We start from the raw sequence: 24,286 nt of genomic DNA on the forward strand, positions 1-24,286 counted from the left end.
AAAGAAAAAGAGAGAGAGAGAGAGAAAGAGAGAAAGAAAAGAGAAGAGAGGGACAAAAACAGGGATGAAAGAAATTCTGCAACAAGAGGAGAGAGAAAGAAAGGGAGAGAGAGAGAGATGGATATGGATATTAATAACGAGGAGATGAATACAAACATACTCACTATAATGTCAGATGTTTAAGCAAGAAAGTAAATCAAAAACACTGTCAAGTAGCACGTAAGTAATACAGGATAAAATACAAAGACACAAAGAAGAAAATGGTAAGAACCCGTAAAATTACAGTAAGAATAAGTGCTTTATTTTACAGTCCAGATTCAGTTTAGTTTGATAAACAGGTACATACTGTATAAGACTCTGTCCTGTATTCATATACAATCTTTTTATGTTATATAACTAACATTTATTTTTTTACCCAAAGTAACTGCTCAGTACTGTGGAGACTGTACCATATACTCACCCAGATAATATCTAGAACCTGCCAAGCATTTCAGTGTAATTTAGTTAGACTGCCTTGAAACTTATTATAATGCTACCTGGATTAATGATCTATATAGTTACCCGCTTAACACTCAGAACCTAAAGGACTGCAAAACAAAGCATTTTCCTCTGAGCATTTATTTTATTGGCACCTGCCAGAAAGTGAGGAGAACGTCACCAAATTTTACAAAAAAGTCTTAACCCCCCTAAAACATGGCACACCAGAGCGAGAGAGGGGGGCCTGTGCATATTCGTGCTGTGAGATGACCTCATCTCAGCAGGTTAAATAATGTCATATAGTGATCACAGGCCGGCCCCCCGAGCGCATTACCTCAAACATGACTTCTCCTTGACCCACTCCCTCTCTCTCTCCCTCTCTCTCTCTCTTTCTCTCTCTCTCTCTCCCTGATTAAGCGGAGGATGAATAAACAGAGCCTCACAGTGCTACCATTGTGCCTCCCTTCACACGCTGGACCTCCGACCGAGCGCTCAGTTTAAATATTAACCTGCGAGCGGCCGAAAACAAAGACAGCACTCACACGTGTGTGTGCGTGTGTGCGTACATGCGTGTGTGTATGAGGTAGACCAGACATGCACACGCAAAAATACATACATCACAGAGCAGTAGCGTAGAGTGAACGCAAAGGGGGCTTCAATATTCGATTATTCCTGTGAATTATTTGACTAATAACTGACACTTTGACCTAAATGTGGCCTGTAAACATGAAGAGCTATAAAAGTCAAATGTTGGGCAGACTGAGGTTCTGGTTACCAATAAAACATATGTTGTTTTGGATGACCATGCTGGGTGGGCTCAAAACGCCCATAGTATTTCAATTTTTAGGAAGCCCAGCATCTTTTTACTGACAAACATATATTTGACTACAAAGTGGAAGTGTAAAAATCAGAAGGAAAAAATACATTTTATTTATAGTATCTGTACCATTTTTTTGATAAATCTGTGAAAATGTCCAAAAAATGAACCGTTATGCTTGTATATGGGGGATATGGAGCTCTTATTGTTTACTATGGGGGTATAACCCCATAGGAGTAACCAAAGACCAAAATAGTAATTCAAATAATAACGAATAATATGAATTCTGCGACTTTAATGCAACATTCAGAAAACACAATATATATATATATATATGCTACAAAAACAGGGTGAATCACAAGAAATATTGGCCAGATTTCTATCAAAATCAGAATCACACGATCAGAAGCACATTCTACTCAAACATACATATAAAAGCTGTGTTTTAATCCCACCTTATGTTGTCCTGCCTTTTCCCCTCTAAACCAAACTATATATGCTCTTAATGTGGTAATGTACACATTTAAATCAAGTGAATTCAGAGCCTGACTCTCTTCCAGTGCATGCTCAACAAGCAGTGACTTTACATAGCCCACAGTAATATCACTTATCATAAATATGTAACGTTTCATAAATTGAAGCAATGCTTAAGTCATGAGGCCGGACCTTTTGGCAGAGAAAAATACTGGCTCAGCAGGGGGTCCCCATCTGCCAAGGAATGACGTTTTGGACAACCAAAAAGCACATGTAAGCGCCCATCAAAGAGAAATAAAGCTCAGAGCGTTTTATTTTTATTCTTACTGCTGTGGCGAGTCTTCCGAAATCATAAAAGTGCTTTGACTTTCCTTCTGCTCTCCATTAAACGCGTCAGTTCAAAGATCAAATGTACACAGTCTTTGCCCCCTTAACCTAAATGTCGCTGATCAGCCAAGACGTGTTTGGTGTCTCATGTTTGCTACTTCAGTTTTACACTGGAGCTACGAGGCTAATGTAGCTAACAAGTAAGGGGAGCTTACAGTTATTAGTTAGCATGGTGCTAACTGCTGCTTAAACCATCAGACTTGTCGCAAACCATGTGAGGTTGTTAATTAATCTCTAATAAGACATAATTATATGGTTTCTGACACTGTATGATCCATAAACATGGACAGAAGTATGGTCAAAATTTAGACTCAGCTATGCTAACATACTTTAGTCCATGTTTATAGATAACAGTGAGTCATACAGAGTCATCAAGTCTATTAGAGATACTGAACAACTCCACACAGTTTGAGATGAGAGTGTAATGACACTAACTGGTATGCATAATCTTCCATTACTTATTAGCTACATTAGCCTCATACAGTGGGGTCCAGGAGTCTGAGAGCACTTCTATTTTGAATTCTTTTCTAATTTAATACAAAGTTTTCATTGCTAAGTTATATTATCAGTTTAACAACATGAGTGAAAAGTAGAATCTAGAAATATTTGCATGAATTTGAGAATTTCTTATACTTTGGTAGAGTGTAATGATTTAGGCCTGCAGTTAGCAAGATGCTAACTGGTATGCATAATCTTCCATTACTTAGCAACATTAGCTTCATACAGAGGGGTCCAGAAGTCTGAGAGCACTTCTATTTTGCATTCTAATTCAATTCAAAGTTTTCATTGCTAAGTTATATTATCAGTATAACAACATAAGTGAAAAGAAGAACCTTTGAAATATTTCAAAGCTCACCTTTTTGTACAAAACAGGCTACAACATGGTCAATATCACACATTTGAATAGTTAAATTTGAATAGTGGCAGAAACCCTTTTGGAAAAACAGCTGGTTTAGCTAGTCACTCAGCATGGTCATCCAAAACAACATATGCTGGTTTTGCTGCTAACCAGCCACTCTGGTCTATGCTGTTTTTCTACCAGTGAATACCACAATATTTTACATATTTTACAATATTTTAAAACACCATATTTTCAATGCAGTCTCAGATTGACTGGAGCACCAGTGTAAAACTAAAGACATCACACATACGTGGCTGAATGACACATTTGGATTAAGTGGTGGAAATGTGTATTTTTGTGGCTGATCTATCACTTTAAACACACTATATGTCCAAAAGTATCCAGACAGACCTTCTAGTGTGTGAACTTAGCTCAGCTACTTTAAGGTGCACCCATCTGACGTACCCATCTCCAACTGCACACAGCTTCTGTAATCTCCATAGAAAAGCACTGACCAGTAGAATCGGACACTTTGGAGCAGCTGCACATGAGCCTAAGGTCATCATGTCCAATGCCAAGCGTGGACTAGAGGGGTATAAGGCCCACCACCATTCGGTTGTGGAGCAGTGGAACTGTGTTCTCTGGAGTGATGGAGCTCCATCCAATACCTTTGGGATGAGTTAGAGTGATCCAGAACTGACCATCCAACACCAGTACCTGACCTCACTTATGCTCAATTAATCCTCACAGCAATGTTTCAACATCTTGTGTAAAACCTTCTCAGAAGAGTAGAGGCTGTTACTGCAACAAACAGGGACAAACTCACTATTAATACTATTCATTTCAGAAAAAACGCTGGAGTCTACAAACCTCTAATGAATGTATCAGGCTAAAAACGTCCACGCACGCTAAATCAAATGTGCAAACTCACTCTACATCTCCCGCCAGATTTTTTGGCACGACAACACACACAATCTGACAAATTCACATTTCCCCGGTCGTTCGGCTGCAGACCTCGACACGCATATTCATTTCACCTCGCACATTTCAGACATTGTACAAAGTGTAAAGTATAGATGGACTGTGGTGTCCTTTACCGGCTCACAGCGCTAATGTCTCTGTTTCCCAGGGATCACGCCGGCCGCTGGCCCCGCTTTAATCCCCCCCCATATGTTTGGGGATGACTGCAGCGGGCCGGTGAAACCGAAGCCCCTCGCTTACCGTTTCGCCCCCATGCTTACCCATCTCACTCTCTCTTTTAAGTCTCTCCCACATCTGCTGCTGGTTAAGGCTCTGAGCTGGTAACTACAGGTGCTGTAAATTCCTCAGCAGCCAAGATATTTATTACCTCCAGCTATACAGTACAGAGAGAGAGAGAGACAGAGAGAGAGACAGAGAGAGAGAGAGAGAGAGAGAGAGAGAGAGAGAGGGAGGATGAATATAGACAGAATGGGAGAGCAAGATAAGAAAGAGTGAGAGAGTAAAAATGAGAGATAGAGAGTGGCACAAAGAAACAAGCAAGAAGAAAGAGAGAAAATACAGAGAGAGAAACAGAGCAAGACAAGCGAGAAAAATAAAGAGAGTAAAGAGATGAGATATATAGAGTGAGAAAAGAAGGAAAGAAAGAAAGAAAGACAGACAGAAACAAAGAAAGAAATGATGTATATGTACAGAATGAGATTAGAGCACGATAAAGCTGAGATTGTGAAACATCAGCAAGAAAAAGAGGGAGAAAATAGAGAGTAACTAGAGAGAAAAAGAAAGAAAGAGAAAGAGAGCAAAAAGAGAGAGAGAGAAGCAAGAAAGAAAGAAGGAGACAGAAGAGATAGATAGAACAGAGTGAGAGAGAGAAACAGAAAAGAGTAAGAGAGAGAGAAAAAGAATGGGTGAACATGGAGAGAAAGAGAGAGTTAGGTAGAGAGAGCGCAAGAGAAAAAGGAGAGAGGGAGAGGAAATAAAGAGAGTAGAGAAATTCAGAAAGATATATACTTACAAACACTCATTGACAGTATATATGATTATATGATATATATGACACATACACCCATTCGTCATGTTGAAATCTTGAGTATTGACCAATACCAATAAAGATTTCAACACTTTTTCTTAAAATGCTAATAAGTATTAAAATGATCATTTAAAAGCATTTTTTGACATTGGCCTGATATGGATAACTGGTATTGGGTCATTACCATATCTAATCCTTGTTATTGGACAACAAAAGAAACGGCATCATCTTAATTATTTCTCATCCTCCATCCACTGAAATTATTTCTAAATGTTTATTTTGACATTTTTTTGGAGGCTTGTTCAATATAAAAGGAAACTGCTTTAGTGGCATTTTTACTCTTCTGGCTCAAAAAAAGTAAAATTTTTGCCATTTTCATCCAAAAATTTCCATCTTTAGGTGCGACTGTTCTTCCTTTTAAAATTTGGGTAACATAAGGCCATCCTGACCGTTGTTTTTAACTCTAAATCTCTGAGGACAACCAGCACTCAGCAGCAGAAAGCCAAGGCTTCGGTCAAGGCTAAAATCAATGGCAGTGTGATTGACAGGCCTGTGTGAACCCTGTGACACTGGCCTGTCATGCTCTGACCTCCCTGCAGAAGGTCAAATATCACATTCTGACCCTTCTGGCACACACACAGAGTATGTGCAAGTAGATGTTTTACAAATAAGAGTTTTACAATGGTGGCCATTTCTGACCAGAACTGACCGTGACATTGACTCTTAATGCTTTGCTTCCTCTGTAAGAAGTCAGTGAACAGGCATGATAGCTGTGTTCCAGAAGTTAGGCTGCAGCCAGGGAAGGTGGGACCTAGATGGACTGTCCTATGAAGGCTCCTTGTTTGTTTTACATAATGACAAAGAGAACGGACCACCAAGGCTGTTTGGTCACGTCATCAGAAATGAGCTGGCATGCAAAATTTAATGGAGAAAATACTGTTGATGTGAATAAAAAGTTGGCAAGAAGAAAAGACTAATATGAACGTAATTAATGTAATCTTGTTACATTAACTTACATTAAAAGTTAAAGTTTTGTCCTTGTTTGGAGATAAAAGGCTTCATTCTGACAGCGTTGATTTGTTCCGATATGCGCTGATATAACTACATTTTTTCACAATGTATAAAAAAGTAGTAGATGGTTTCATTGGTCCAAGTAGTTGGTTTCATCAGTCCATGTTTATCTTGAACTTCTGTTCTGTCAGAAGCATACGCAAAGCAATAGAGGAGCATAAAAAACAAGGAGCAGTGTCCTCAAGAACTGTCTGAAAGGGGGCTGCATTTCTGTTTAACTACTGTATCTACTGACGTGTTAACTAAATGAGCACAAAGGCTGAGTCTCAGAGGCAGTGCAGAGAAAACACATGTAGGGACAACCATGAGATTTTGGTCCAAATGTGGATGAGATCACAGACTTATAAGCATGAGAACAAACTGCATGTGACATTTCTAAACCAATTCAATGTGGAAAGGGAGACGGTGTACCTGTCAACATTGTCCCGCTGACAAGAGGTCTGTTGTTTGCACAAAAAGTTCCCCCAAAAACTTTAATTAAGCAAGTATGTGTTGCATGTGTAGTGAAACAAAACCAAGGAGTAAAATTAAACATGACCTTGGAAAATGTTTGATTAAACTAGATAAAGCATTAGCTTTAGAAGATATTACTGGACAACTTTGAATTAAAGTTGTTAGTTTGCTCTGCTCATTTCACTCTGGTTAGTTTCTCGAGGCTTGGACAATATCGAGCAACTTCGCTCAGCATTTAACCCTGAAGAGACGGAGACACAGTTCCACCTTTATTAGCATCACAACCCCAACAGCAGCCTGTAAGCAGCCATGCTGTTTGATTTTATCCACTTTCTGATGGTTGAAGCAGATCGTCTTAAACTAGAAGCTTCAAGAGCTAACAGCTTTAATTTACTTTGTCTTGTTGTCAAGATCGAAAGCGTGTGGCTAGTGTAGGTAACGTTAGCGACTAGCAAGCCCTAGATTATTTACACAGAGGTTCATTTTATTTTCCTGCCTGGGTCTATTTTGTCATGTTGCTTCTGTGTGAGCCATCACAGTGCCTCACTGTAAACCAGCCAATCAGAGCAGAGCTCATCAGATTATTCATGAGTCTCTATTAAGGGGAAAACAGCTTGATTCATTCTAGGACCAATCATAAGACTGTAAACGGTCATTTAAAACTGCATCTGGGCATTTTTCACCCCCATCAAAGTCATTTAGTAATAAATAATAAATGCATTCTATGGCACCTTTGATGTGAAACCAAATATTTTCAGTAGGGTTTAATTCTGGACTCTGACCAGCCAAAACCATCATTAAAAAGCATTCATATTTGGGCTTGGTCTATTTCTTTTTTTGCACGGGAGTGTACAGTGTGCATGGGTAAGTCTTAATGCATCAACTTTTGACAGCATCAACTATTTTTGTGACACTGCTGTCACACCCACTAAAAAAGGAGGCGAAAAAGACACAGTTATGTTAATGTATGAAAACGTAAACTTCGCCCACAGCTATAAGTTCCTGACAGAATAAGTCCACCCAAAGAATGGATGTCTGAAAGCTCCCAAAGCTACTTTCTTCTCTATTTCTGTGCTGAGACCCTTACAGTACAGCTGAAATCCCTTTTGCATGTAATTAACAAACTTGCCTCTCCATCATAGACAGAAATGGACATATAATGAAGACTGAACAGACTTAAAATAGTTAAACTAAACGTTTACCACATTTTATTGACAAACCAGTCAAATCTCTTTTCTCTGGGGGTAATGTCTTCAAACAAAGTATGTGAAGTGCTTTCACTGAATAGATTTTGCGCACTGAGCACATCTCGGACAAAACTACACTAAGGGCATTCCTGAAACGTTAAAAGAGCACGTACTTGAGGGATTTGGGGCGGGGTTTAGAGGGACGTACTCTTGTTAGAGGCAGATTTGAACCCCAGTCTAGCACCAGAAGTTTAACAGGTTGTCACGTCTGGCTCAGGGAGACTAAGAAGGTATAAGAAAGCCGAGTCCTAAAACCATTCCACACGTCAAACACGGACCTAAAATAAGGCTTTACGGGCCGGGGTGTCTGTCCCTGAGCATTCTGGGAGCAGGTGCAGGAGATGCGTGTGTGTGGTGTCACCACATGCACAGAAACCCAACACGACTGAGACTGCACCCTCACTACTGCACACACAGCAACACCCATCCATTAACACACTGTATTAGAGCGCACCACAACATCCGCACCGCAGATCATATAACCTCACTCACTGTAGCCAAACCTTCAGCCGGCCGCTCACTCGCTGCTTCAAATGTGCTTCAGCGCTTCCTTTCTACACTTCCTCCTCTTTCAGTTCAAGCAGAGAAGGATGGGGTCACTGCTGAAGTATAGGGGAACACAATTCAGCTTCTGCTAAAGAGATTTAAAAGCATTTGAGAATTATACATTGTTTAAAAATGTAAATGTTGTTTCCAGCACCCGCTGTAAAGACTGGTGAATCAATTCTATTCAATTCTATGTTGTTTTAACCAGATGAACTTTCCAACCTCAAAATTATTTGCGCCAACATCAGTTGCTGAGCATAGAATTCTCTAGGCCAGGGGTCGGCTACCCAAATGTTAAGAAAAGCAATTTTATCCTTTCAACAAAAATCAAATCACGTTGGCAGCCACAACATTTTAAACCCATTTTACCATGTTGATTGTAAATATGTCTCCGTATGTGCTGATATACTAGTATAGGCTAAAAATATAATATAAATGAAAACGCAGACTTACTTTGTTCTGTTTTAACCTTTAGCTCAGATATTAAAGCTGCTTTTCTCGCATCTCCAGCAGGAAACTTTTCCTCAAAAGTAGAACAGTTTCTTGTAAAACGTCTCTCAGTTTTTGACTTTTTACGATACTGAAGTCAGCTTCTCATTCACCAGCTTCTTGTTCTAATTTTCCTGATCTACCTTAAATGCTGCCTGAGGCGCCCGAATGTAACTAATGCACCATTTAAGGTGGAACCATTTAAGCACAATTCAAACGAGAAGCTGGCAAATGAGAATCTGACTCCAGCTTCGCGACTTTTTAGTGGTTGACAGTCTCTCATTGAGATCAAACGTATCAGGAAACCAGCTGGGGTGGTTGTAAATGTAAATAAGTCCATTTGTCTCCAAATTATCAATCCAGCTGGTTCTTAAATCTCTCTCTCTTTGCCTGTTTGTTAGCTAATAGCCAAGTGAGACTGTTGTATGTGTTGCAATGTGACCAGCAGTCTGCACGCTGATCTTCAGGGTTAAAGGATGAATTAGCAGTTATACATTAACTCAAGAGTTTAAGATCATTTATTGTTTAAACTGTGTTGGAACGATCAGCAGAGCTTTATGTTACTGCAAAGGAGGATTATTTTACCTAAAAATCTAATTCTGCTGTGGAGCGACAGCAGGGCAGTAAATGATGTTGCAGAACGCCTGGCCTATAGGATACAGGATAAATAGGTTGGGCCCTAATTTAGCATAGTAGAAAATCAGATCCAGAAATCGTGCAAATGCATTAACGCTTACAGTGATCTAGAGCTGAGCTGAAAGCACCACCACTTCTATTCGCTGGGGAAAAGTTCAGGCCAGTCAGTTCATGCAGACTAGAATCTAGCACAGACTGTTTTTGTAGGCTTTCTGGAAAGAACCCTGTCATTTGTCATGTGTGGAGCTGTGCCACTCGGGTCATATGCAGTGAGTGAAACAAGAGAGCCAGCAGTGCAAAATCTGAAAAACGCCGGCCAATATATTACAGCAATACATGATAACTGGCTTCCTAAATAGCCTGTGCAACACTGACATTTCTGCTCCATCATTATGCAACTCTTGCTAGCCTGAAACAATGCTTACAGTAGAGAACACGTGGCTGTTTATAGAGGCTGGTGTTGAAACTCTTACTGCATCTGAGTTCCAGCCCACTTAAAAATAAAGATGCCAGAAGTGTTCTTTGGAGTGATACTATACAAAACCCTTTTGGTTCCCTGAAGTGTCTTTTAACATAGGATTGCTTAAAAGATTAGTTTTGTAAACCTTCTAGAAGTATCAAGAACTTCTGGTTTATGGTTTATATGGTATATTAACGGTTTATCCATTCACTCATTAAGTCCAAGCCACAAACCAAGAACCATTCAGAAACCTTTAGAATAGTATAGAATATTCATGTTATTTCGAGAAAAAAAGAAAAACTTTTTTTCCCATTATTGACAAATTTGTGCATGAAAAATACTGAATATCATCATCGACCAACAGCTACCATATCAATGCATGTCTAAAAATTGGTTCTCTTAGGAACCATCTACTGAAAAGCTCTTTAAAGAAGTGTTAAGTGTGCCGTCACTCGCAGAACTCTTTTAGCGTTGCTTTTTTAAACAAGGAATTTAACCACTCAACTAGCATTTTGAGCCAGTAAACTGAAAGGGGTTAAGAGAAGGATTAAGAAGGATTATTAAGTGTTCATGAAAGTTCTTAGACAAAAATGTATGTCAAGAACCAGTCAAAGTTTGGACCCACTTCATTCAGTGTTTTTTACAACCTTAACATGATTACAAAATACATTATGATGTGGAGACTTAAACGGATTAAAAGCTCATATGCTTAAAATGTATACGTATTAAATATATGGATTTTGACCAGGGGCACCCGACTTTTGCATAAATCTGCATCAAGACAAAGGGAGAGGCCACTTTGAAAATTAATCTAAAACAGAGGATCATTTGGGTTTGTTTAACATATTTCAAGCAATTCTTTATTTGTATTCTTTAATGTCTTCACCCTTATTATACTGTAAATTGTGGAAAATAGCAGAAATAAGAAAAATCTTCCAGGAGTTGGTACACAAATGTTTTATTTGGGTTCAGTTATACTCTATGAACAGATGCCCTTGTGAGTTTTAGGAAGCTCTTGGGGTTCTCCTTGAAGTTCTGGCCACACACTGCTGCTGCTAGTTCAGCTAATGGTCCATATCCTTTAAACAGCTGTGAAGGTCTCCAATTAGACCAAACCCCACACATGTCTGGGACCCTCTAATAGGTCCTGCCCCGCCTGCTCCTGCTCTTTCACTACACGAGTCTTTTTACACAAACACATAGCTCAGGCCTTCTACAGCTGACCTCTGACCCTGACAGACCATGCTTAGACATGACCTCATCTTCGAGAGACTGAAGAAAAACTGCAATACGGTCAAGGTAACCATGACCAGTAGTACATATTAAGTAAATCAAGTGGCTTGAGTCCATTAATCTTTTTAGACCTACATTAAGGTCATTCTGTTCATTCATACCTATATAGTCAGCATAATCATAAAGTCAAAAATACATTTATAATCAATAAATGCTCCTATACACTAGGAGATATTTATCCATAAACAACCTTAATAAACACTTCTATACATTAGAACTGGAGATGTTAGTCTATAAACAACCTAAAAAAATGCTCCTGTACACTACAGTAGGAGATATTAGTTCATATGCAACCTCAATAAACACTTCTATACATTAGAATTGGAGATATTAGTCCATATACAACCTCAATAAACACTCCTATATGCTAGAATTGGAGATATCAGTCTAGAAACAACCTTAGTAAACACTCATATACACTAGAATAGGAGATATTAGTCCATAAACAACTCCAGAAAATGCTACTGTACCCTAAAAATGGAGATATTAATCCATAAAAAACCTTAATGAAACACTTCTGTACACTAGAATAGGAGATATTAGTCCATAAATAACCTTAATAAATGCTCTTATACATTAAAATAGGAGATAATAGTCCTTAAAGAGCATTAAAAATATTTTGTTGACTAGCGAAGTTTAAAGCAACGTCCAAGTATTTCTTTCTTGTGGTAGTAAGATCTCTTGCTTTTAAATGAGGCCCAATGTCTACTTAAGCTGAGCACGACCATTTCACATTAAACCACTCTTTGTTTACATCTCAACCACTGAATCATGTGGAACTGTTGAAAAACTGGTAGAATTCCCCTTTTACAAATATCAAAGAGACTTTCTGACCCTGTATAACATACTTTTATCTATAATCATGGACACAAGTACCGTTTTATATCCATCAGTTTGCCAAACAGTGTCAGAAACTACATACAGTCGTATAAATTAGCTTTATTACTCTTGCTTTTCCACTCTGGCCCTACATCTTCTCTCAGGAATTGTCACTTAGTCAGAGTTCCTCGCTAATAGGCCCACCAAAGGCAGCACAAATGAAATGCCTATGTGTCAGTTTTCCACCTCCCTGAAAAAAGAGGCTCCGGAGTCCATTCTCATCGAGGTGGGTGGCCAATTGAATGTCAAGAAACCTTTCTAATCTCACATTAACCTGCCAGGGCGAAGGTCCACTGCAAAGATAAAGCTTTCATATTACAGTGGACCACCTGCAGGAGAAGACCCCGCCGTCAGCAGAATAGCGGAATACACTAAATCAGAGCCTGCCTTAGCCAACACTTAAACGCTCTCATTTTCCGCTTAAAAGCACTCTCTCCAACACTCTTCAGCCAGCTGTTTCTTCCACACGCACAGAAAAACATCTGTATCTAGCCTAACACCAGACTCTGATAGACACGAGACATCTCTGAGCTTGCCTAGCACAGCTGCGCTGGCTCTCCACAGGGATCGCTGCCGGCTCTTCATCTGCATCTGTATGCACGTGTATGTGTTTGTATAAGTGCGGTTTGTGGGGTAGCTATAATGACTCTGTTAAAAAGGCTGGCTTACATAAAGCTCTGATAAACCGAAATGCTTATTCTAGCAAAGAATTCTGAAAGCAGACATTCCAGTAAAGCAAACAACAAAAAGTTTATAACTTTATGACTGATAGTAGAAATGGGAATTTCAATCTAATGTGATATTCAAATTTGTAAAGCATTATCTGAAACATATTTTTTCAAAGGAGAAAAATGCCTCAAGTTTTTAAGACACATGCTAATCGTCTGTTTTTGAGATAGCTAATTTTACTAGCCTAGCCACATAGCATTTCACTTCATACCTTTTACCTGGAAAACAATACAAAGTGAAGAGTTAGTTAGCTGATGCTAGATCTGGGCAATATGACAATATTTATCATTATCGTGATAAATTTCATCACAATATGTCGAAGTCAAATTTATCTATATAGTGCTTTTTACAACAAAGCATCTTTACAGAAAATCCAGGTCTGAGCCCTCAAGAGCAAGCAAAGGGTGACACTGGCAAAGAAAAACTCCCTAAGAGCGAGAGGAACCAACACTCATAAGGGGAACCCACCCTCCTCTGGTCCACATCAGTAAGTAGATAAGTAAACTAAGTAAGTAAATAAGTAAGTAAAGTCACCGTCCTTCAAATTGCATGGAAGACAAGCATCAAAGCTCTTCTCATTACTGGCACCCAGGTGGTGGAACAAACTCCCACTGGCTGTCCGAACACCAGACTGTCTCATGGTCTTCAAACACAAATCTCTTTTGACAGCACTTAAGTGAGCAGTAATATAAGTACTTATTGAAATGTATTACACCACATCTAATTTTGTTTCTCTTCTCTAGGTATCAACATGGGCTTTTGTTTCTAGCAATATCTGAGCTCAGGAGTAGCTTTTACTCTAAACTATTTGCAACGAGCAAAGACACTTTCTATAAGTAAACAACAAAGCACTTTCCTTTTCTAAGCATATTGTGGAACTTAAAAACACTGATAACAAACAGAGCATAATTAGTCCTATTTAATTGGATTTAGCGCAGCACAGTATGTGAAATGTTGAATACAAATTGTAGCACAGCGGCAGCAAGCAAGGCCAAGGTTCGATTCACTGGCCAGACAAACAGACTCCTTTCTGTATGGAGTTTGCATGTTCTCCCCGTGTCTGTGTGGGTGTCCTCCCACAATCCTTGGCCTTAGGTGTATGTGAATGGGTGAGTCTGTGTGTCTGCCCTGTGATGGACTGGTGACCTGCACAGGGTGCTTCCTGCCTTCTGCCCAATGAATGCTGGGATAGGCTCCAGCACCACCCGTGACCCAGGAGGATAAGCGGCGTATATAGCGTGTTTGTGAATACAAATTATTGCATTCATAGTTTTTGATAGTATTTTTTTTCTATTCCAACGTATCAAATGGCAGGAAAAATATTTGTCATGACATATCGTGGATTGTGAAAACTTTTTAAAGTATTGTGATATTTGAGATTAGAGTGTGAAATGGTTAGCCGGCTGCAGTAGTCTTTCTATGCTTCCTTCTTTGGAATAAACAGGTTCACGCTGACTAAAACATGAGAAGCAAGCTCTACACTGACCTCTGGTGGAGTTGAGACATGTAATGGCTTTTAGATATGAGGGCATATAATATTAGAGAGAATTAAACTGCTCACTAAAGGCCCTAGTTTACTATTTGGTTCATTCAAAATGTGTGACTCAATTGAGCTGTTGATATAAGGAGTCACATTCCTCTCATAAACTCAATCAAAAAACTCCTTCATTTATTCTTTTCACAGGTAAAATCTTTTTCTTCAAGCTATCATTAAAAAAAGACTTCTTTTGACTCGGTTGATATTTTCATTTTAGAAAATGTGAATAGAATTTGGACATAGTGGCACCAGTGTGAGATTTCAACTGAGCATCAAAGTGGAGTTTCAACAAAGGTTCTGCATAATAAATGGTTAAGATGTAAACAGTCATTCAGAGTGGTTTGGTGTGAAATGCTCTGATCTAGAGAAACATATATACATATAGTGCCTTTGTCACACACAATTACCATCATCAACTTAACATACTGGTTCACACATATAGGTTCATTGGTGGTTTTGGATTGTAAATAAAATGGCTATATTTGTGTTGTAGTCATGGCGACCCCTGGTTCCTATCACCACCACTGTAAAGACATCAAAGTCTGTAAGTTCCCCTATAGTAAACAATGATACACCATCATCAATGGAATCAGAATGAGAGGTTTTATTTATCTGGATTGAACCCAACTTGAACTTGAGAAAATGTGTTGTTAGTAATCTAATAATCAAGCTAGTAATTATACAGTGCAGACAAAAATACAGTTTAATAACTGGGCAGATAGCAGAGAGTGGCCTGGAAGCTCAAGCGCAGGAAGTATCACACCTATCTAGTATTATCAACAGGGATACAGAAATACTGAATGAGAACTGTGAGATTATTTATATCCATCTTAACTGGAATGGAGCCACAAAATGATTTAGCCGGACAATTTACAGAATTCCCATACTACTGGATGATCTACCGGTTAACTATTAATATAACTGGATTAACTATTACAGTGTGATCTTGAGAACATCTGAGAATCAGTCTAATCTTTAAAGGTATCTAGTTAATCCATAACGACCATAAGGGGAATCTATGAAAAGGTTGATTGCTGAATAAAATATTGATTTCCTACAAAACACTGATTTTTCTACAACTTGGCAAAAGGAGGGTGGATATTCTATGTCAATGTACATTAAATAGTCACTTTGTTAGGTACTCCTTGTATCTACACTCACTGTCCATTTCATCAGCTCCACTGACCATATAGGAGCACTTTGTAGTTCTACAGTTACAGACTATAGTCCATCTGTTTTTCACCATACCTTGGTACCCTGTTCTTCAATGGTCAAGATTACCAAAGAACAGCGATTATTGGGGTGGTGGGTCATTCTCAGAACTGCAGTGACACTGACATGGTGGTGGCATGGTGTGAGAGGATCAGACACAGCAGTGCTGCTGGAGTTTTTAAACACCTCAGTGTCACTGCTGGACTGAAAACCAAAAACATCCAGCCAACAGCGTCCCCGTGGGCAGCAGTAGTGTACTATTTGTGTGGATGTGGCTGAATACTAATGATTTTTATGACTATTTTTGACTACTTGTTAGATGCACTGTTGGGCTTCAGGATCCAGTATTTAAATTCCTAGGTAGTACACTATGTAGGGAGCAGAGTGCCATTTGAGATTCAGCCACAGCATGCCTGGTGCTAAATAAGACTCGTGGTGGTAATCTGGTGACCAAAAAGTGCTTATAAAGCAAAACGTTTTTGCATTAAATAGCGCTGTGTTATCATATGTTCACTGTTATACAACAAAAAGTTCAAAGATTCATAAAATGATCACAATATACAGCGATATTCTCTGCATTCAGCGATCCATGGTTGCTTATAAATTATACCGTACTCTAAAGGAACTACATTTCTTGGTGGAATACTTGTTTATGTCCATTATTATTAATATTAACTTAGAGAAATGTGTATTTTATCATATTTTATGTTGGCCGCCTTTTTATATTAGCAATAAGCCACTTCAGGCCGTGCGTTACAGTGATTTTACCACAGGGAAGGGAGTTTTACTCTGCTTCGCGTCATGCCTAAGAACACAGTTACCACAGCTTAATGCTCTATATAGTCTTGTGGCTTATTGCTTTAATATATACAGCTGCAGCAAAATTGGCTTTACTGAAGAGAATGATGCCAAACTTTTGAACAGTAGTGCATATCACCCTCTGAACACGAGTGCATGCAAGGTAACATTTTTACATAAAATGAAAAATATATACAATTCCCATGCCTGATTTAGCATCATGACTATGTAATGATCAATCTTTTAACCAGTCTGAAACTCACTGGTTAGCAATGCTGGCCTAAAAAGTTTATATCTCTTTCGTGTGTACACGTATGCAGCCTGTGTGTAGGGTGCGTCTGTGTTGAGGCGAGCGATGGAGTGACTGTGAGGGAGGAGTTTATGAGTGTTTGTTTCGTTAATCTTCACTTCCCTCCGTCACCTGATCCGGCCTCAGGTCTAAAGCCATTCTCAGCTGCCGCAGAGTGAATGATGAACTTCAGTCAGGTGAAGGAGGCGCAAGCCGCCGAGTATTTTAATCTGACACTTTTTAAGAACAAATACTAAACGCCTGCGCCTGCCTGCCAGATCCGGCTGTTTGAACAGCGCTTAGCCTGAGCTTTCCATTAACGACACGTTGTGAAACCTAGTGCCTGCTGAGCGGTCAGCCGTGTCCCAAACGAGACAGGAAAAACAAGGACCTGAAAAAGACACTAAAGTTCAAGTTGATTTTGAGTCAATTATAACAGATAAATAAAAGATTAATAATTCAGCAGGTGCAATTCACACTAAGTACAAACAGAACGATGTTGCTATGCACACTTAGTGTAACTAGCATGATTTTACTATTTACACTCAGTGTTCATGATAACATCATGCCCTGTTTTTTACATTCAAATTTTTCTCTGATCTGAAGGAGTAATTATATCTTTTCTTTATTTGTTATAATGATAATAACGGACTGAACATAATAATTTAGAAACATGACAAGTGCTCTTTTGACTTAAACTTAGCAGTGACTATTAAAAATAATGTGCAAATTCCCCTTTTGCCCAGATGGGGAATCAAACCCCAGTCTTAAATAAGAAGGACAGTGGTGTTTTCTACTACACTGCACCAACCAGCACCTTCAACAACTGTTATTGTTAGATTGATATTTTTCACGTTGAATTGAAATGAATGAAAAATTAATATCACTTATCTTCAGGTTAAAACTAAATGACCTCTTGAACACAACATTCTCCAATGCTGCCTCAATTTTGTTTTGTAAACAACCACATGACAATGTGGTCCAGGCAGTTTGGAGTGATTTGGAGAAATTACACAAATCCTTTACCCCGTACAAACTGGCCAGTCAAATCAAGCACAAATTACATTACCGGATCTTTTCTAGTCCAAACTAATCCAGCTCGTCCATGTAAAACTAGTCCAGCTCCAATAGGGCTTTACTATGTCAAAGTAGTGACATTTTTTCAAAATATTGACTTACTATATTGAAACACTGACTCATTTCTCCATATATTGACTGTGTCAAAAAGAAGACTTAGTGTCTTCTAACATGAATTGTTATTTCTTGGTTTACTGAAATGTCTTAACTCATTGTCTCAACATAGTATTTCAAAATCTTGACAACAAAAACAATATTTTGAGTTACTAAGTCAATATTTCAACATACAAAGGGAAGAGAAAAGAGGGAATCCCTATAAAAACCTTTGATTTCAGAATTAGGTTATGAACACTCTTAGCAAAAAGGGTTCTATATAGTACCAAAAAAGTTCTGTTGGCTTATAACAATGGTAGAACCCTTTTTGGTACTATACAAAACCCTTTTCAAACAGTGTTCTATATAGAACCATCTACAGCACATTCTCCTTCAATCTGAAGAACGCTTTGGTGATGCAAAGAGCCCTTTAGTCATGCAAAGTGTTCTTTCGTTACTAAAGAACCCTTGAAGAATCATCTTTTTTAAGAGTGAAGACAGATGGCTCATCATCATTTAGTTTGCAGTTTTAAAGTGTCAGCTAAGTTTGTTCTCTCCTGGTTACTTTGTCTATTTTGACTCTTAAATAAAGCATCTAAGTCACACAAAGACGGTTGTGGTTTTTTTAAATCCTGAGGCCTCAGGATTCTCAGAGCATAATTTAAAGAACCGCTGGGCCAAGGATTGCGGAGATGATGCAACTCGAAGGCCACAAGTGCATGTTTACGTCTGCAAAGCCGCATGGCGCTAAAAATACAGCGGGGCGACTGCTCTCTGCAGCAGTCTGGTTATAAACCCCAAAACTTCGGAGACCTCGCTTTTGCTTGGAGACGGTACTATAGCAGTTTTAGTGGTAGCCTTAATCCATCCAGAATAAGCGCTGTTGCTTCAGAGAAAGAATGACTGGACTAAAAGTAAAACTCTTACCAAAGGAGGAACGTCTTTGGCATTACCAGGTTGAAGTGGCACAAATCCGAGTTTTTGCCCTAATGTGACTCAAATCTGGTGTTTTCAGAGCTGGGTGGACGCTGAATGATGGTGCACGTGCATTACACATGAATTCCGATCTGAGTGTTCACGTTAAGGTCACATGGCCACGAATTGGATACGTATCCGATCTAGGACCACGTATGAAAGTGGCTCAGGTCGGATTTGAAAAGATCAGATTTGCGTGTCCACACAGCCCTGAAAACATCAGATCTGAGTCATATTAGGGCAAAAAATCAGATTTGTGCCACTTCAGCCTGGTATTGTAAAAGTAGCCTTTCATATGTGGTGGATTGGATACGTATCCAATTCGTGGCTATGCGACCTTAATGTGAACACTCAGATCAGAATTCATGGGCTTTTCTTCCACTGCGCCATCATTCAGCGTTACTCTGGCAGCAGCGCAGAACAGAAGTTTAAGCCTGTAAATGGTGGAAAAGCAACACATCTCACCTTTTTTCGCCTTCGCCTCGCTGTAATAATGAACAGCTGAGAGCTTATCAGAGTTAATTATCTTCACAGCGAAGCTCGTTCTGCTCCTTAGTTTGTCTGCTGATGATGCACATGATTCATTCACGTGACGTTACTGAGTAGGATGTGTGCATGTGGGTCATTTCAGGATGCCGGTTCGTTCACATTAATGACAGATTTGCGAGTGTGAACCATCGTATCAGAGAGATCGGATTTGAGCAAAAAATTGGATTTAAGCAATGAGGCTTGTAATGTGAACGTAGGCTTAGTCCATCCAGCATCTATCAGTACAGGAGCTAAAGTCTGTATAGCTCTATTCTTCTGTTTTTGGATCCTTTTGGAGTAAAATAAAGATTCATTTACTAACTAATATACTTGAGTAGTAAAGTAAAATTATCATTTGAAAATACTCAGAAAAGTAGAAATGCATTAAAAATGAATATGGAACTGAGTAAATGGGACTAATTAGTAACCACCTCTGTCTCTGTCTTTCTCTCTCTCTCTCTCTCTCTCTCTCTCTCTCTCTCTGTGTGTGTGTGTGTATTATATATCCTTTTCTCTACACTCTTTGTCCATTTTATCAGCTTTACTGACCATATAGGAGCACTTTGTAGTTCTACAGTTACAGACTGTAGTCCATCTGTTTCTCTGCATACTTTGTTACCCTGTTCTTCAATGGTCAGGACCCCCACAGGACCACCACAGAGCAGGTATTATTTGGGTGGTGGATCATTCTCAGCCCTGCAGTGACACTGACATGGTGGTGATGTGTTAGTGTGTGTTGGGCTGGTGTGAAGGGATCAGACACAGCAGTGCTGCTGGAGTTTTTAAACACCTCAGTGTCACTGTTGGACTGAAAACCAAAAACATCCAGCCAACAGCGTCCCCGTGGGCAGCGTCCTGAGACCATTAATGAAGGACTAGAGGATGACCAACACAAACTGTGCAGCAGCAGATGAGCTGTCGTCTCTGACTTTACATCTACAAGGTAGACCAACAAGGTAGGAGTGTCTAATAGAGTGGACAGTAAGTGTACACAGTGTCTAAGAACTCCAACAGCACTATTTTATTTTGATTTATTCTTTAAATTTAAGGTTCATCAGTTGAACCTTCTCAAAGCTCATCAGAGCCTGATTGGTCTAAAATGGCCGGAAAATAGCCCTCAGCTGGGCTACAGCCAGACAGAGTCCATACAGGAAACCAAAATTAAAGCCTACAAGATTCAGGATGGTATTTAGAACCTCTTCACTGTCAAATACTGACAATGTATTTCAAGCAGGTCAAGTCAGGCCATTTTACTGACTGAGGGAATTAAAACTGGAGCAATACAAAGACTGATTGAGGTGATAAATGTATTTACTGGAGCAGACTGTAAAAGATTGTGCAGGAATCTCTCTAAAATGGCTAAAAATTACATCACGATACCGGACAGGTATCATAATACTGATATTTTTGAGGTTCATGAACATATTGAAAAAAAAAACAATCAAACAGTTAAATAAATACTATTGATCATTAAAATAACATAATAGCCTAGACATAATATACTTCCATTTAGCTACTTGTTACTATGCAGATTATGCACAGCTCATTGTTTACAGGTGCTCTATAGTTGGTCTAAATGTATTTTTTTGATCCATGCTGTTGTTCAGTGTTGTAGAAGAACTAATGATATTCAGAAAAGTGTACTATGACGTAATTTATCACAATAATGAAAATATATCATCATATAGACCACCTACATTTGTAGAAAAGAAAGTTAAATCTGAGTAATGTGACAGTGAGTCAGCAGCTCCAGCATAATGGCTTTCTGATGTTCTAGTTTTGTCCTAATTATAACGAGAACTCCAGGTAAACAAGGACGGCAGAAGCGTGAGAAAAACTAAACGCTTTGTGTCTGATTGTGTTTTTACAGTCTGCACACATCATTAACCATAAGAGTGCCCCAATCTGTCAGCCGCTCACTGTTAGCACGGGACGCTAATAAAACAGCTGCTCAATCACGTCTGACTGATAGCTTCCCTAAATATCCAATTAAAGCGCACGAATGAAAACACGCTGACAGGAAATGAGAGTAAAAAATGAGACGGTCTGGTTTCTCAACACTGTTGGTTTAATCATGTTTTTCATAATTGTCAAACTCATAAATGACTGAGTTCACAGATTGAAATCAGGAGTTGCTGTGAAAACAGAATTAGCTCAGAGCTTGTGATGGTACAAAACTGCTTATTGATGCGAATGTTATTTTTAAGACTGTTTGATTATTAAGTTTAAATTTTAGGTCATGTATTATTGTAAGACATGTTTGGTGTCTGAACTTTGTTTCTTTACCTCTAGTGCTGGTGCCAAGAGGCTAATGTAATAAGCAATGAAAATTTGTTAAATGAATCAATTTAAATAACGTTATCTATGTAAAACGGTTATCTTAATCCGTAACTGTATGTGTTATGTATGTGCTGTATGCATATACAGAACTATGCACGCCTTTCGTTTATTTAATTTTCAGTCAAAACAGCAATTAAAGACAAAAAAGCCTCAAAGCAAAAGCTTCCCAAAGATCTCACAGATATCACATTTCCAAAACTCAAAAATGGATTAAAAGCTACAGAGAAAATGAGAATCCTAACCACCTGGAAGACCTGGTAGACACCAAAACTGCCCTCATCAGATAAACAGCACTTCAAGCTTTCATCCTTGAGAGAGAGGAGAAAATCAAGCTGCTTCAGATCTGAAAACATCCACAGGTGTTTCTGTCCATCCTTCCAGTTGGTGATCAACCAACTTCTAAGACTGACCTTTGGAGGTGTGTCTGCAGATTTCTTTGAGAAACTGAAAGTGAGTCTCAAAGTTAAAAGAATGGAAGCTGTCATAAAGATAAAGAGTGACACACTGAACACTGAAACATCAGATATATTTGGTTTGTTGAGGCTTCTGTAATTTTTTGGATATTTTTGCTAATTTATCACTTTGTGCTGTTGGTTTTCTGCTGTTCTCTTCATGCACAGTGAGCTACACATGCCAGGGTGTGTATATCAAACATCTGAAGGTTTGGCTGCTGCTTTCACCCTCCATTCACTTTAATGGTTCCTCAATGAACTCTTGTTACTTAAACTGTTTGCACTCCTTAGATCAGTTTTTAATCTGTAAGGCCTTTCACCGCCTATTCATCTCTCTATCAGCAGGAAGAAGGCCACGCTCCTCAGGCGGGCCGTGTTGACACTCTTGATTAGAAGTGCATACATTCAAGAGGTGTTCCCAAACTGCTGGTTTGGCTTCAGAACCCTCCCTACTGCTGTGAAGACAACTTCACCTTACAGAAGTGTTAGTACTGCTGTTTCATAAGTGCCACAGATTATATGGAACCATATAATGCCATATATTTACATCATATAATGTGATCCTAGATACTGGCCTTATAGATCTTACAATAAAGGTAGAGAAGCCTCATTCTGTTGACACTTCTTATCTATGGAACCTACATTTTACATTATCAGTACACACTTCTAACAAACCTCAATACTCATTTCAAGTTTAAGCCCACACCCATTTCCTCTTTGACCCCTTAACAGTCCATGGGCTCGTCTGCAGGCCCAAAGTTTTATTACACACTTCTATAACCTAAGAATAGCTCAGCTAGTTTGCATTAAAGTCCTTGTAGTTACTGAATAATAAGCCTTAGTATGTAATAAACCTGGGATGTTAAGGGGTTAATTAAACAGAAGGTATGGAATTGGTATTGAAGTCCAGCTGGGCAAGATGACAATACTTATTGTTATCGTTAGAGACGGACCGATGTTTTTGATGTCGATACCAACCACTGAACACCTTTGAAAACAATCGGCCGATAGCTGATACCGATTGAAGGCAAGGCTGGATGCCACAGTTAAAGGTGCAGAAGTGATTCTTAACAACAAAACAAACACACCTCTCCCTTCAGTGCTGCTTCAGAAGCTTCACCCCCAAATTCATGGACGCACATTGCCATGACATACGTCACTTTTATTTTTTAGATGTTCGTGGCCATAAAACCCTTCGTGAACATTGTATAGACAAATGTCATGAAATAATGTTAGAACGAACAACAAGAGCAAGTACTGTAATTAACATTAGCTAGCTAGGTTGTGGGTTTGCAAGCTGTCAAGCTACAGTTGCTGCTGTGAAGCTAAACACAAACATTATCCAAGCTGACAAAACAATACTGACCTACTAATTCTGTGAAACAGCAAAAATAAGTTAATGTCGCCCACCTGTCAAGCAGAAACAGAGCAACTGTTCCCTTTCAATTCCCATTTCACACCTTCAACTCTTTCTTTGTCAGCTTTTTGTCCGAAATTTCCTGTTATACCTTACATGGTGCAGCAGTAACATTCTGGTGCCTCACGCTAGCATAACAATTGAAATAACCGGAGCCAAAGCAACTGGCGCAGCTAACAGGACAAAACAGTCTTCCTGCTTCATGGATGGGTTTTTAAATGTACTGAAACAGCTAAAAGGGCCAAAATATGATCATTTTTGTAGTTGTGCACCTTATTTTTATTTTCAGTCCCTGCCAAAGTCATCTGTCATGAAGCTGGTCCAGTCAAAGCTAAGCTAAAATTAATGCTTGGATGCTAAAGTGCTAACAGAAACAGATCCAAAGGTTTGAGGACAAACCACATTAATTACAGCTCCACAATTTCACACAGCGAGTTTACAGCGAAATAGGAGACAAATATGTAATAATATACTTCAGGGAAAATGTTTTTAGTGAAATAGATATGACAAGGCTGAAGTCGTTCCTATTCGCCAGCTTCTTGTTTGAATTTTCCTGTCCCATATGGCTCGTATGTTGTACGTAGAGAAACTTTTTGGAAAAAGTTCTATATAGCACCAAAAAGGATCTTCTACTGTTTTGGTATTAAACTTGTTACAACAGAAGAACCTATACTGGTGCTCTATCGAATGTTGTTCAACAAAGTTCTACACAGAACAGCACATTTTCCATCAACCTAAAGAGTGCTTTCAATCATGCAAAG

General features: G+C 39.0%; 1 protein-coding gene across 2 annotated transcripts in view; it reads right to left on the minus strand.

Moving 5' to 3' along the window:
• Positions 1-24,286, minus strand: part of pdgfc (platelet derived growth factor c) — a 109,874-nt gene that overhangs the window by 55,442 nt on the left and 30,146 nt on the right. Inside the window, exon 1 of one of the 2 annotated variants that reach the window (XM_036569255.1) lies at positions 4,238-4,335. The exons of the other annotated variant lie outside the window; for it this stretch is intronic. Coding sequence (XP_036425148.1) covers positions 4,238-4,271 — 34 coding nt within the window. The 5' untranslated portion in view covers positions 4,272-4,335. Of the gene's footprint in view, positions 1-4,237; positions 4,336-24,286 lie in introns of those variants that run through there. 2 annotated transcript variants of the gene reach the window in all.

This window comes from Colossoma macropomum, unplaced genomic scaffold, assembly GCF_904425465.1.
Source record: "Colossoma macropomum unplaced genomic scaffold, Colossoma_macropomum, whole genome shotgun sequence".
In the NCBI taxonomy this organism is placed as follows: domain Eukaryota; kingdom Metazoa; phylum Chordata; class Actinopteri; order Characiformes; family Serrasalmidae; genus Colossoma; species Colossoma macropomum.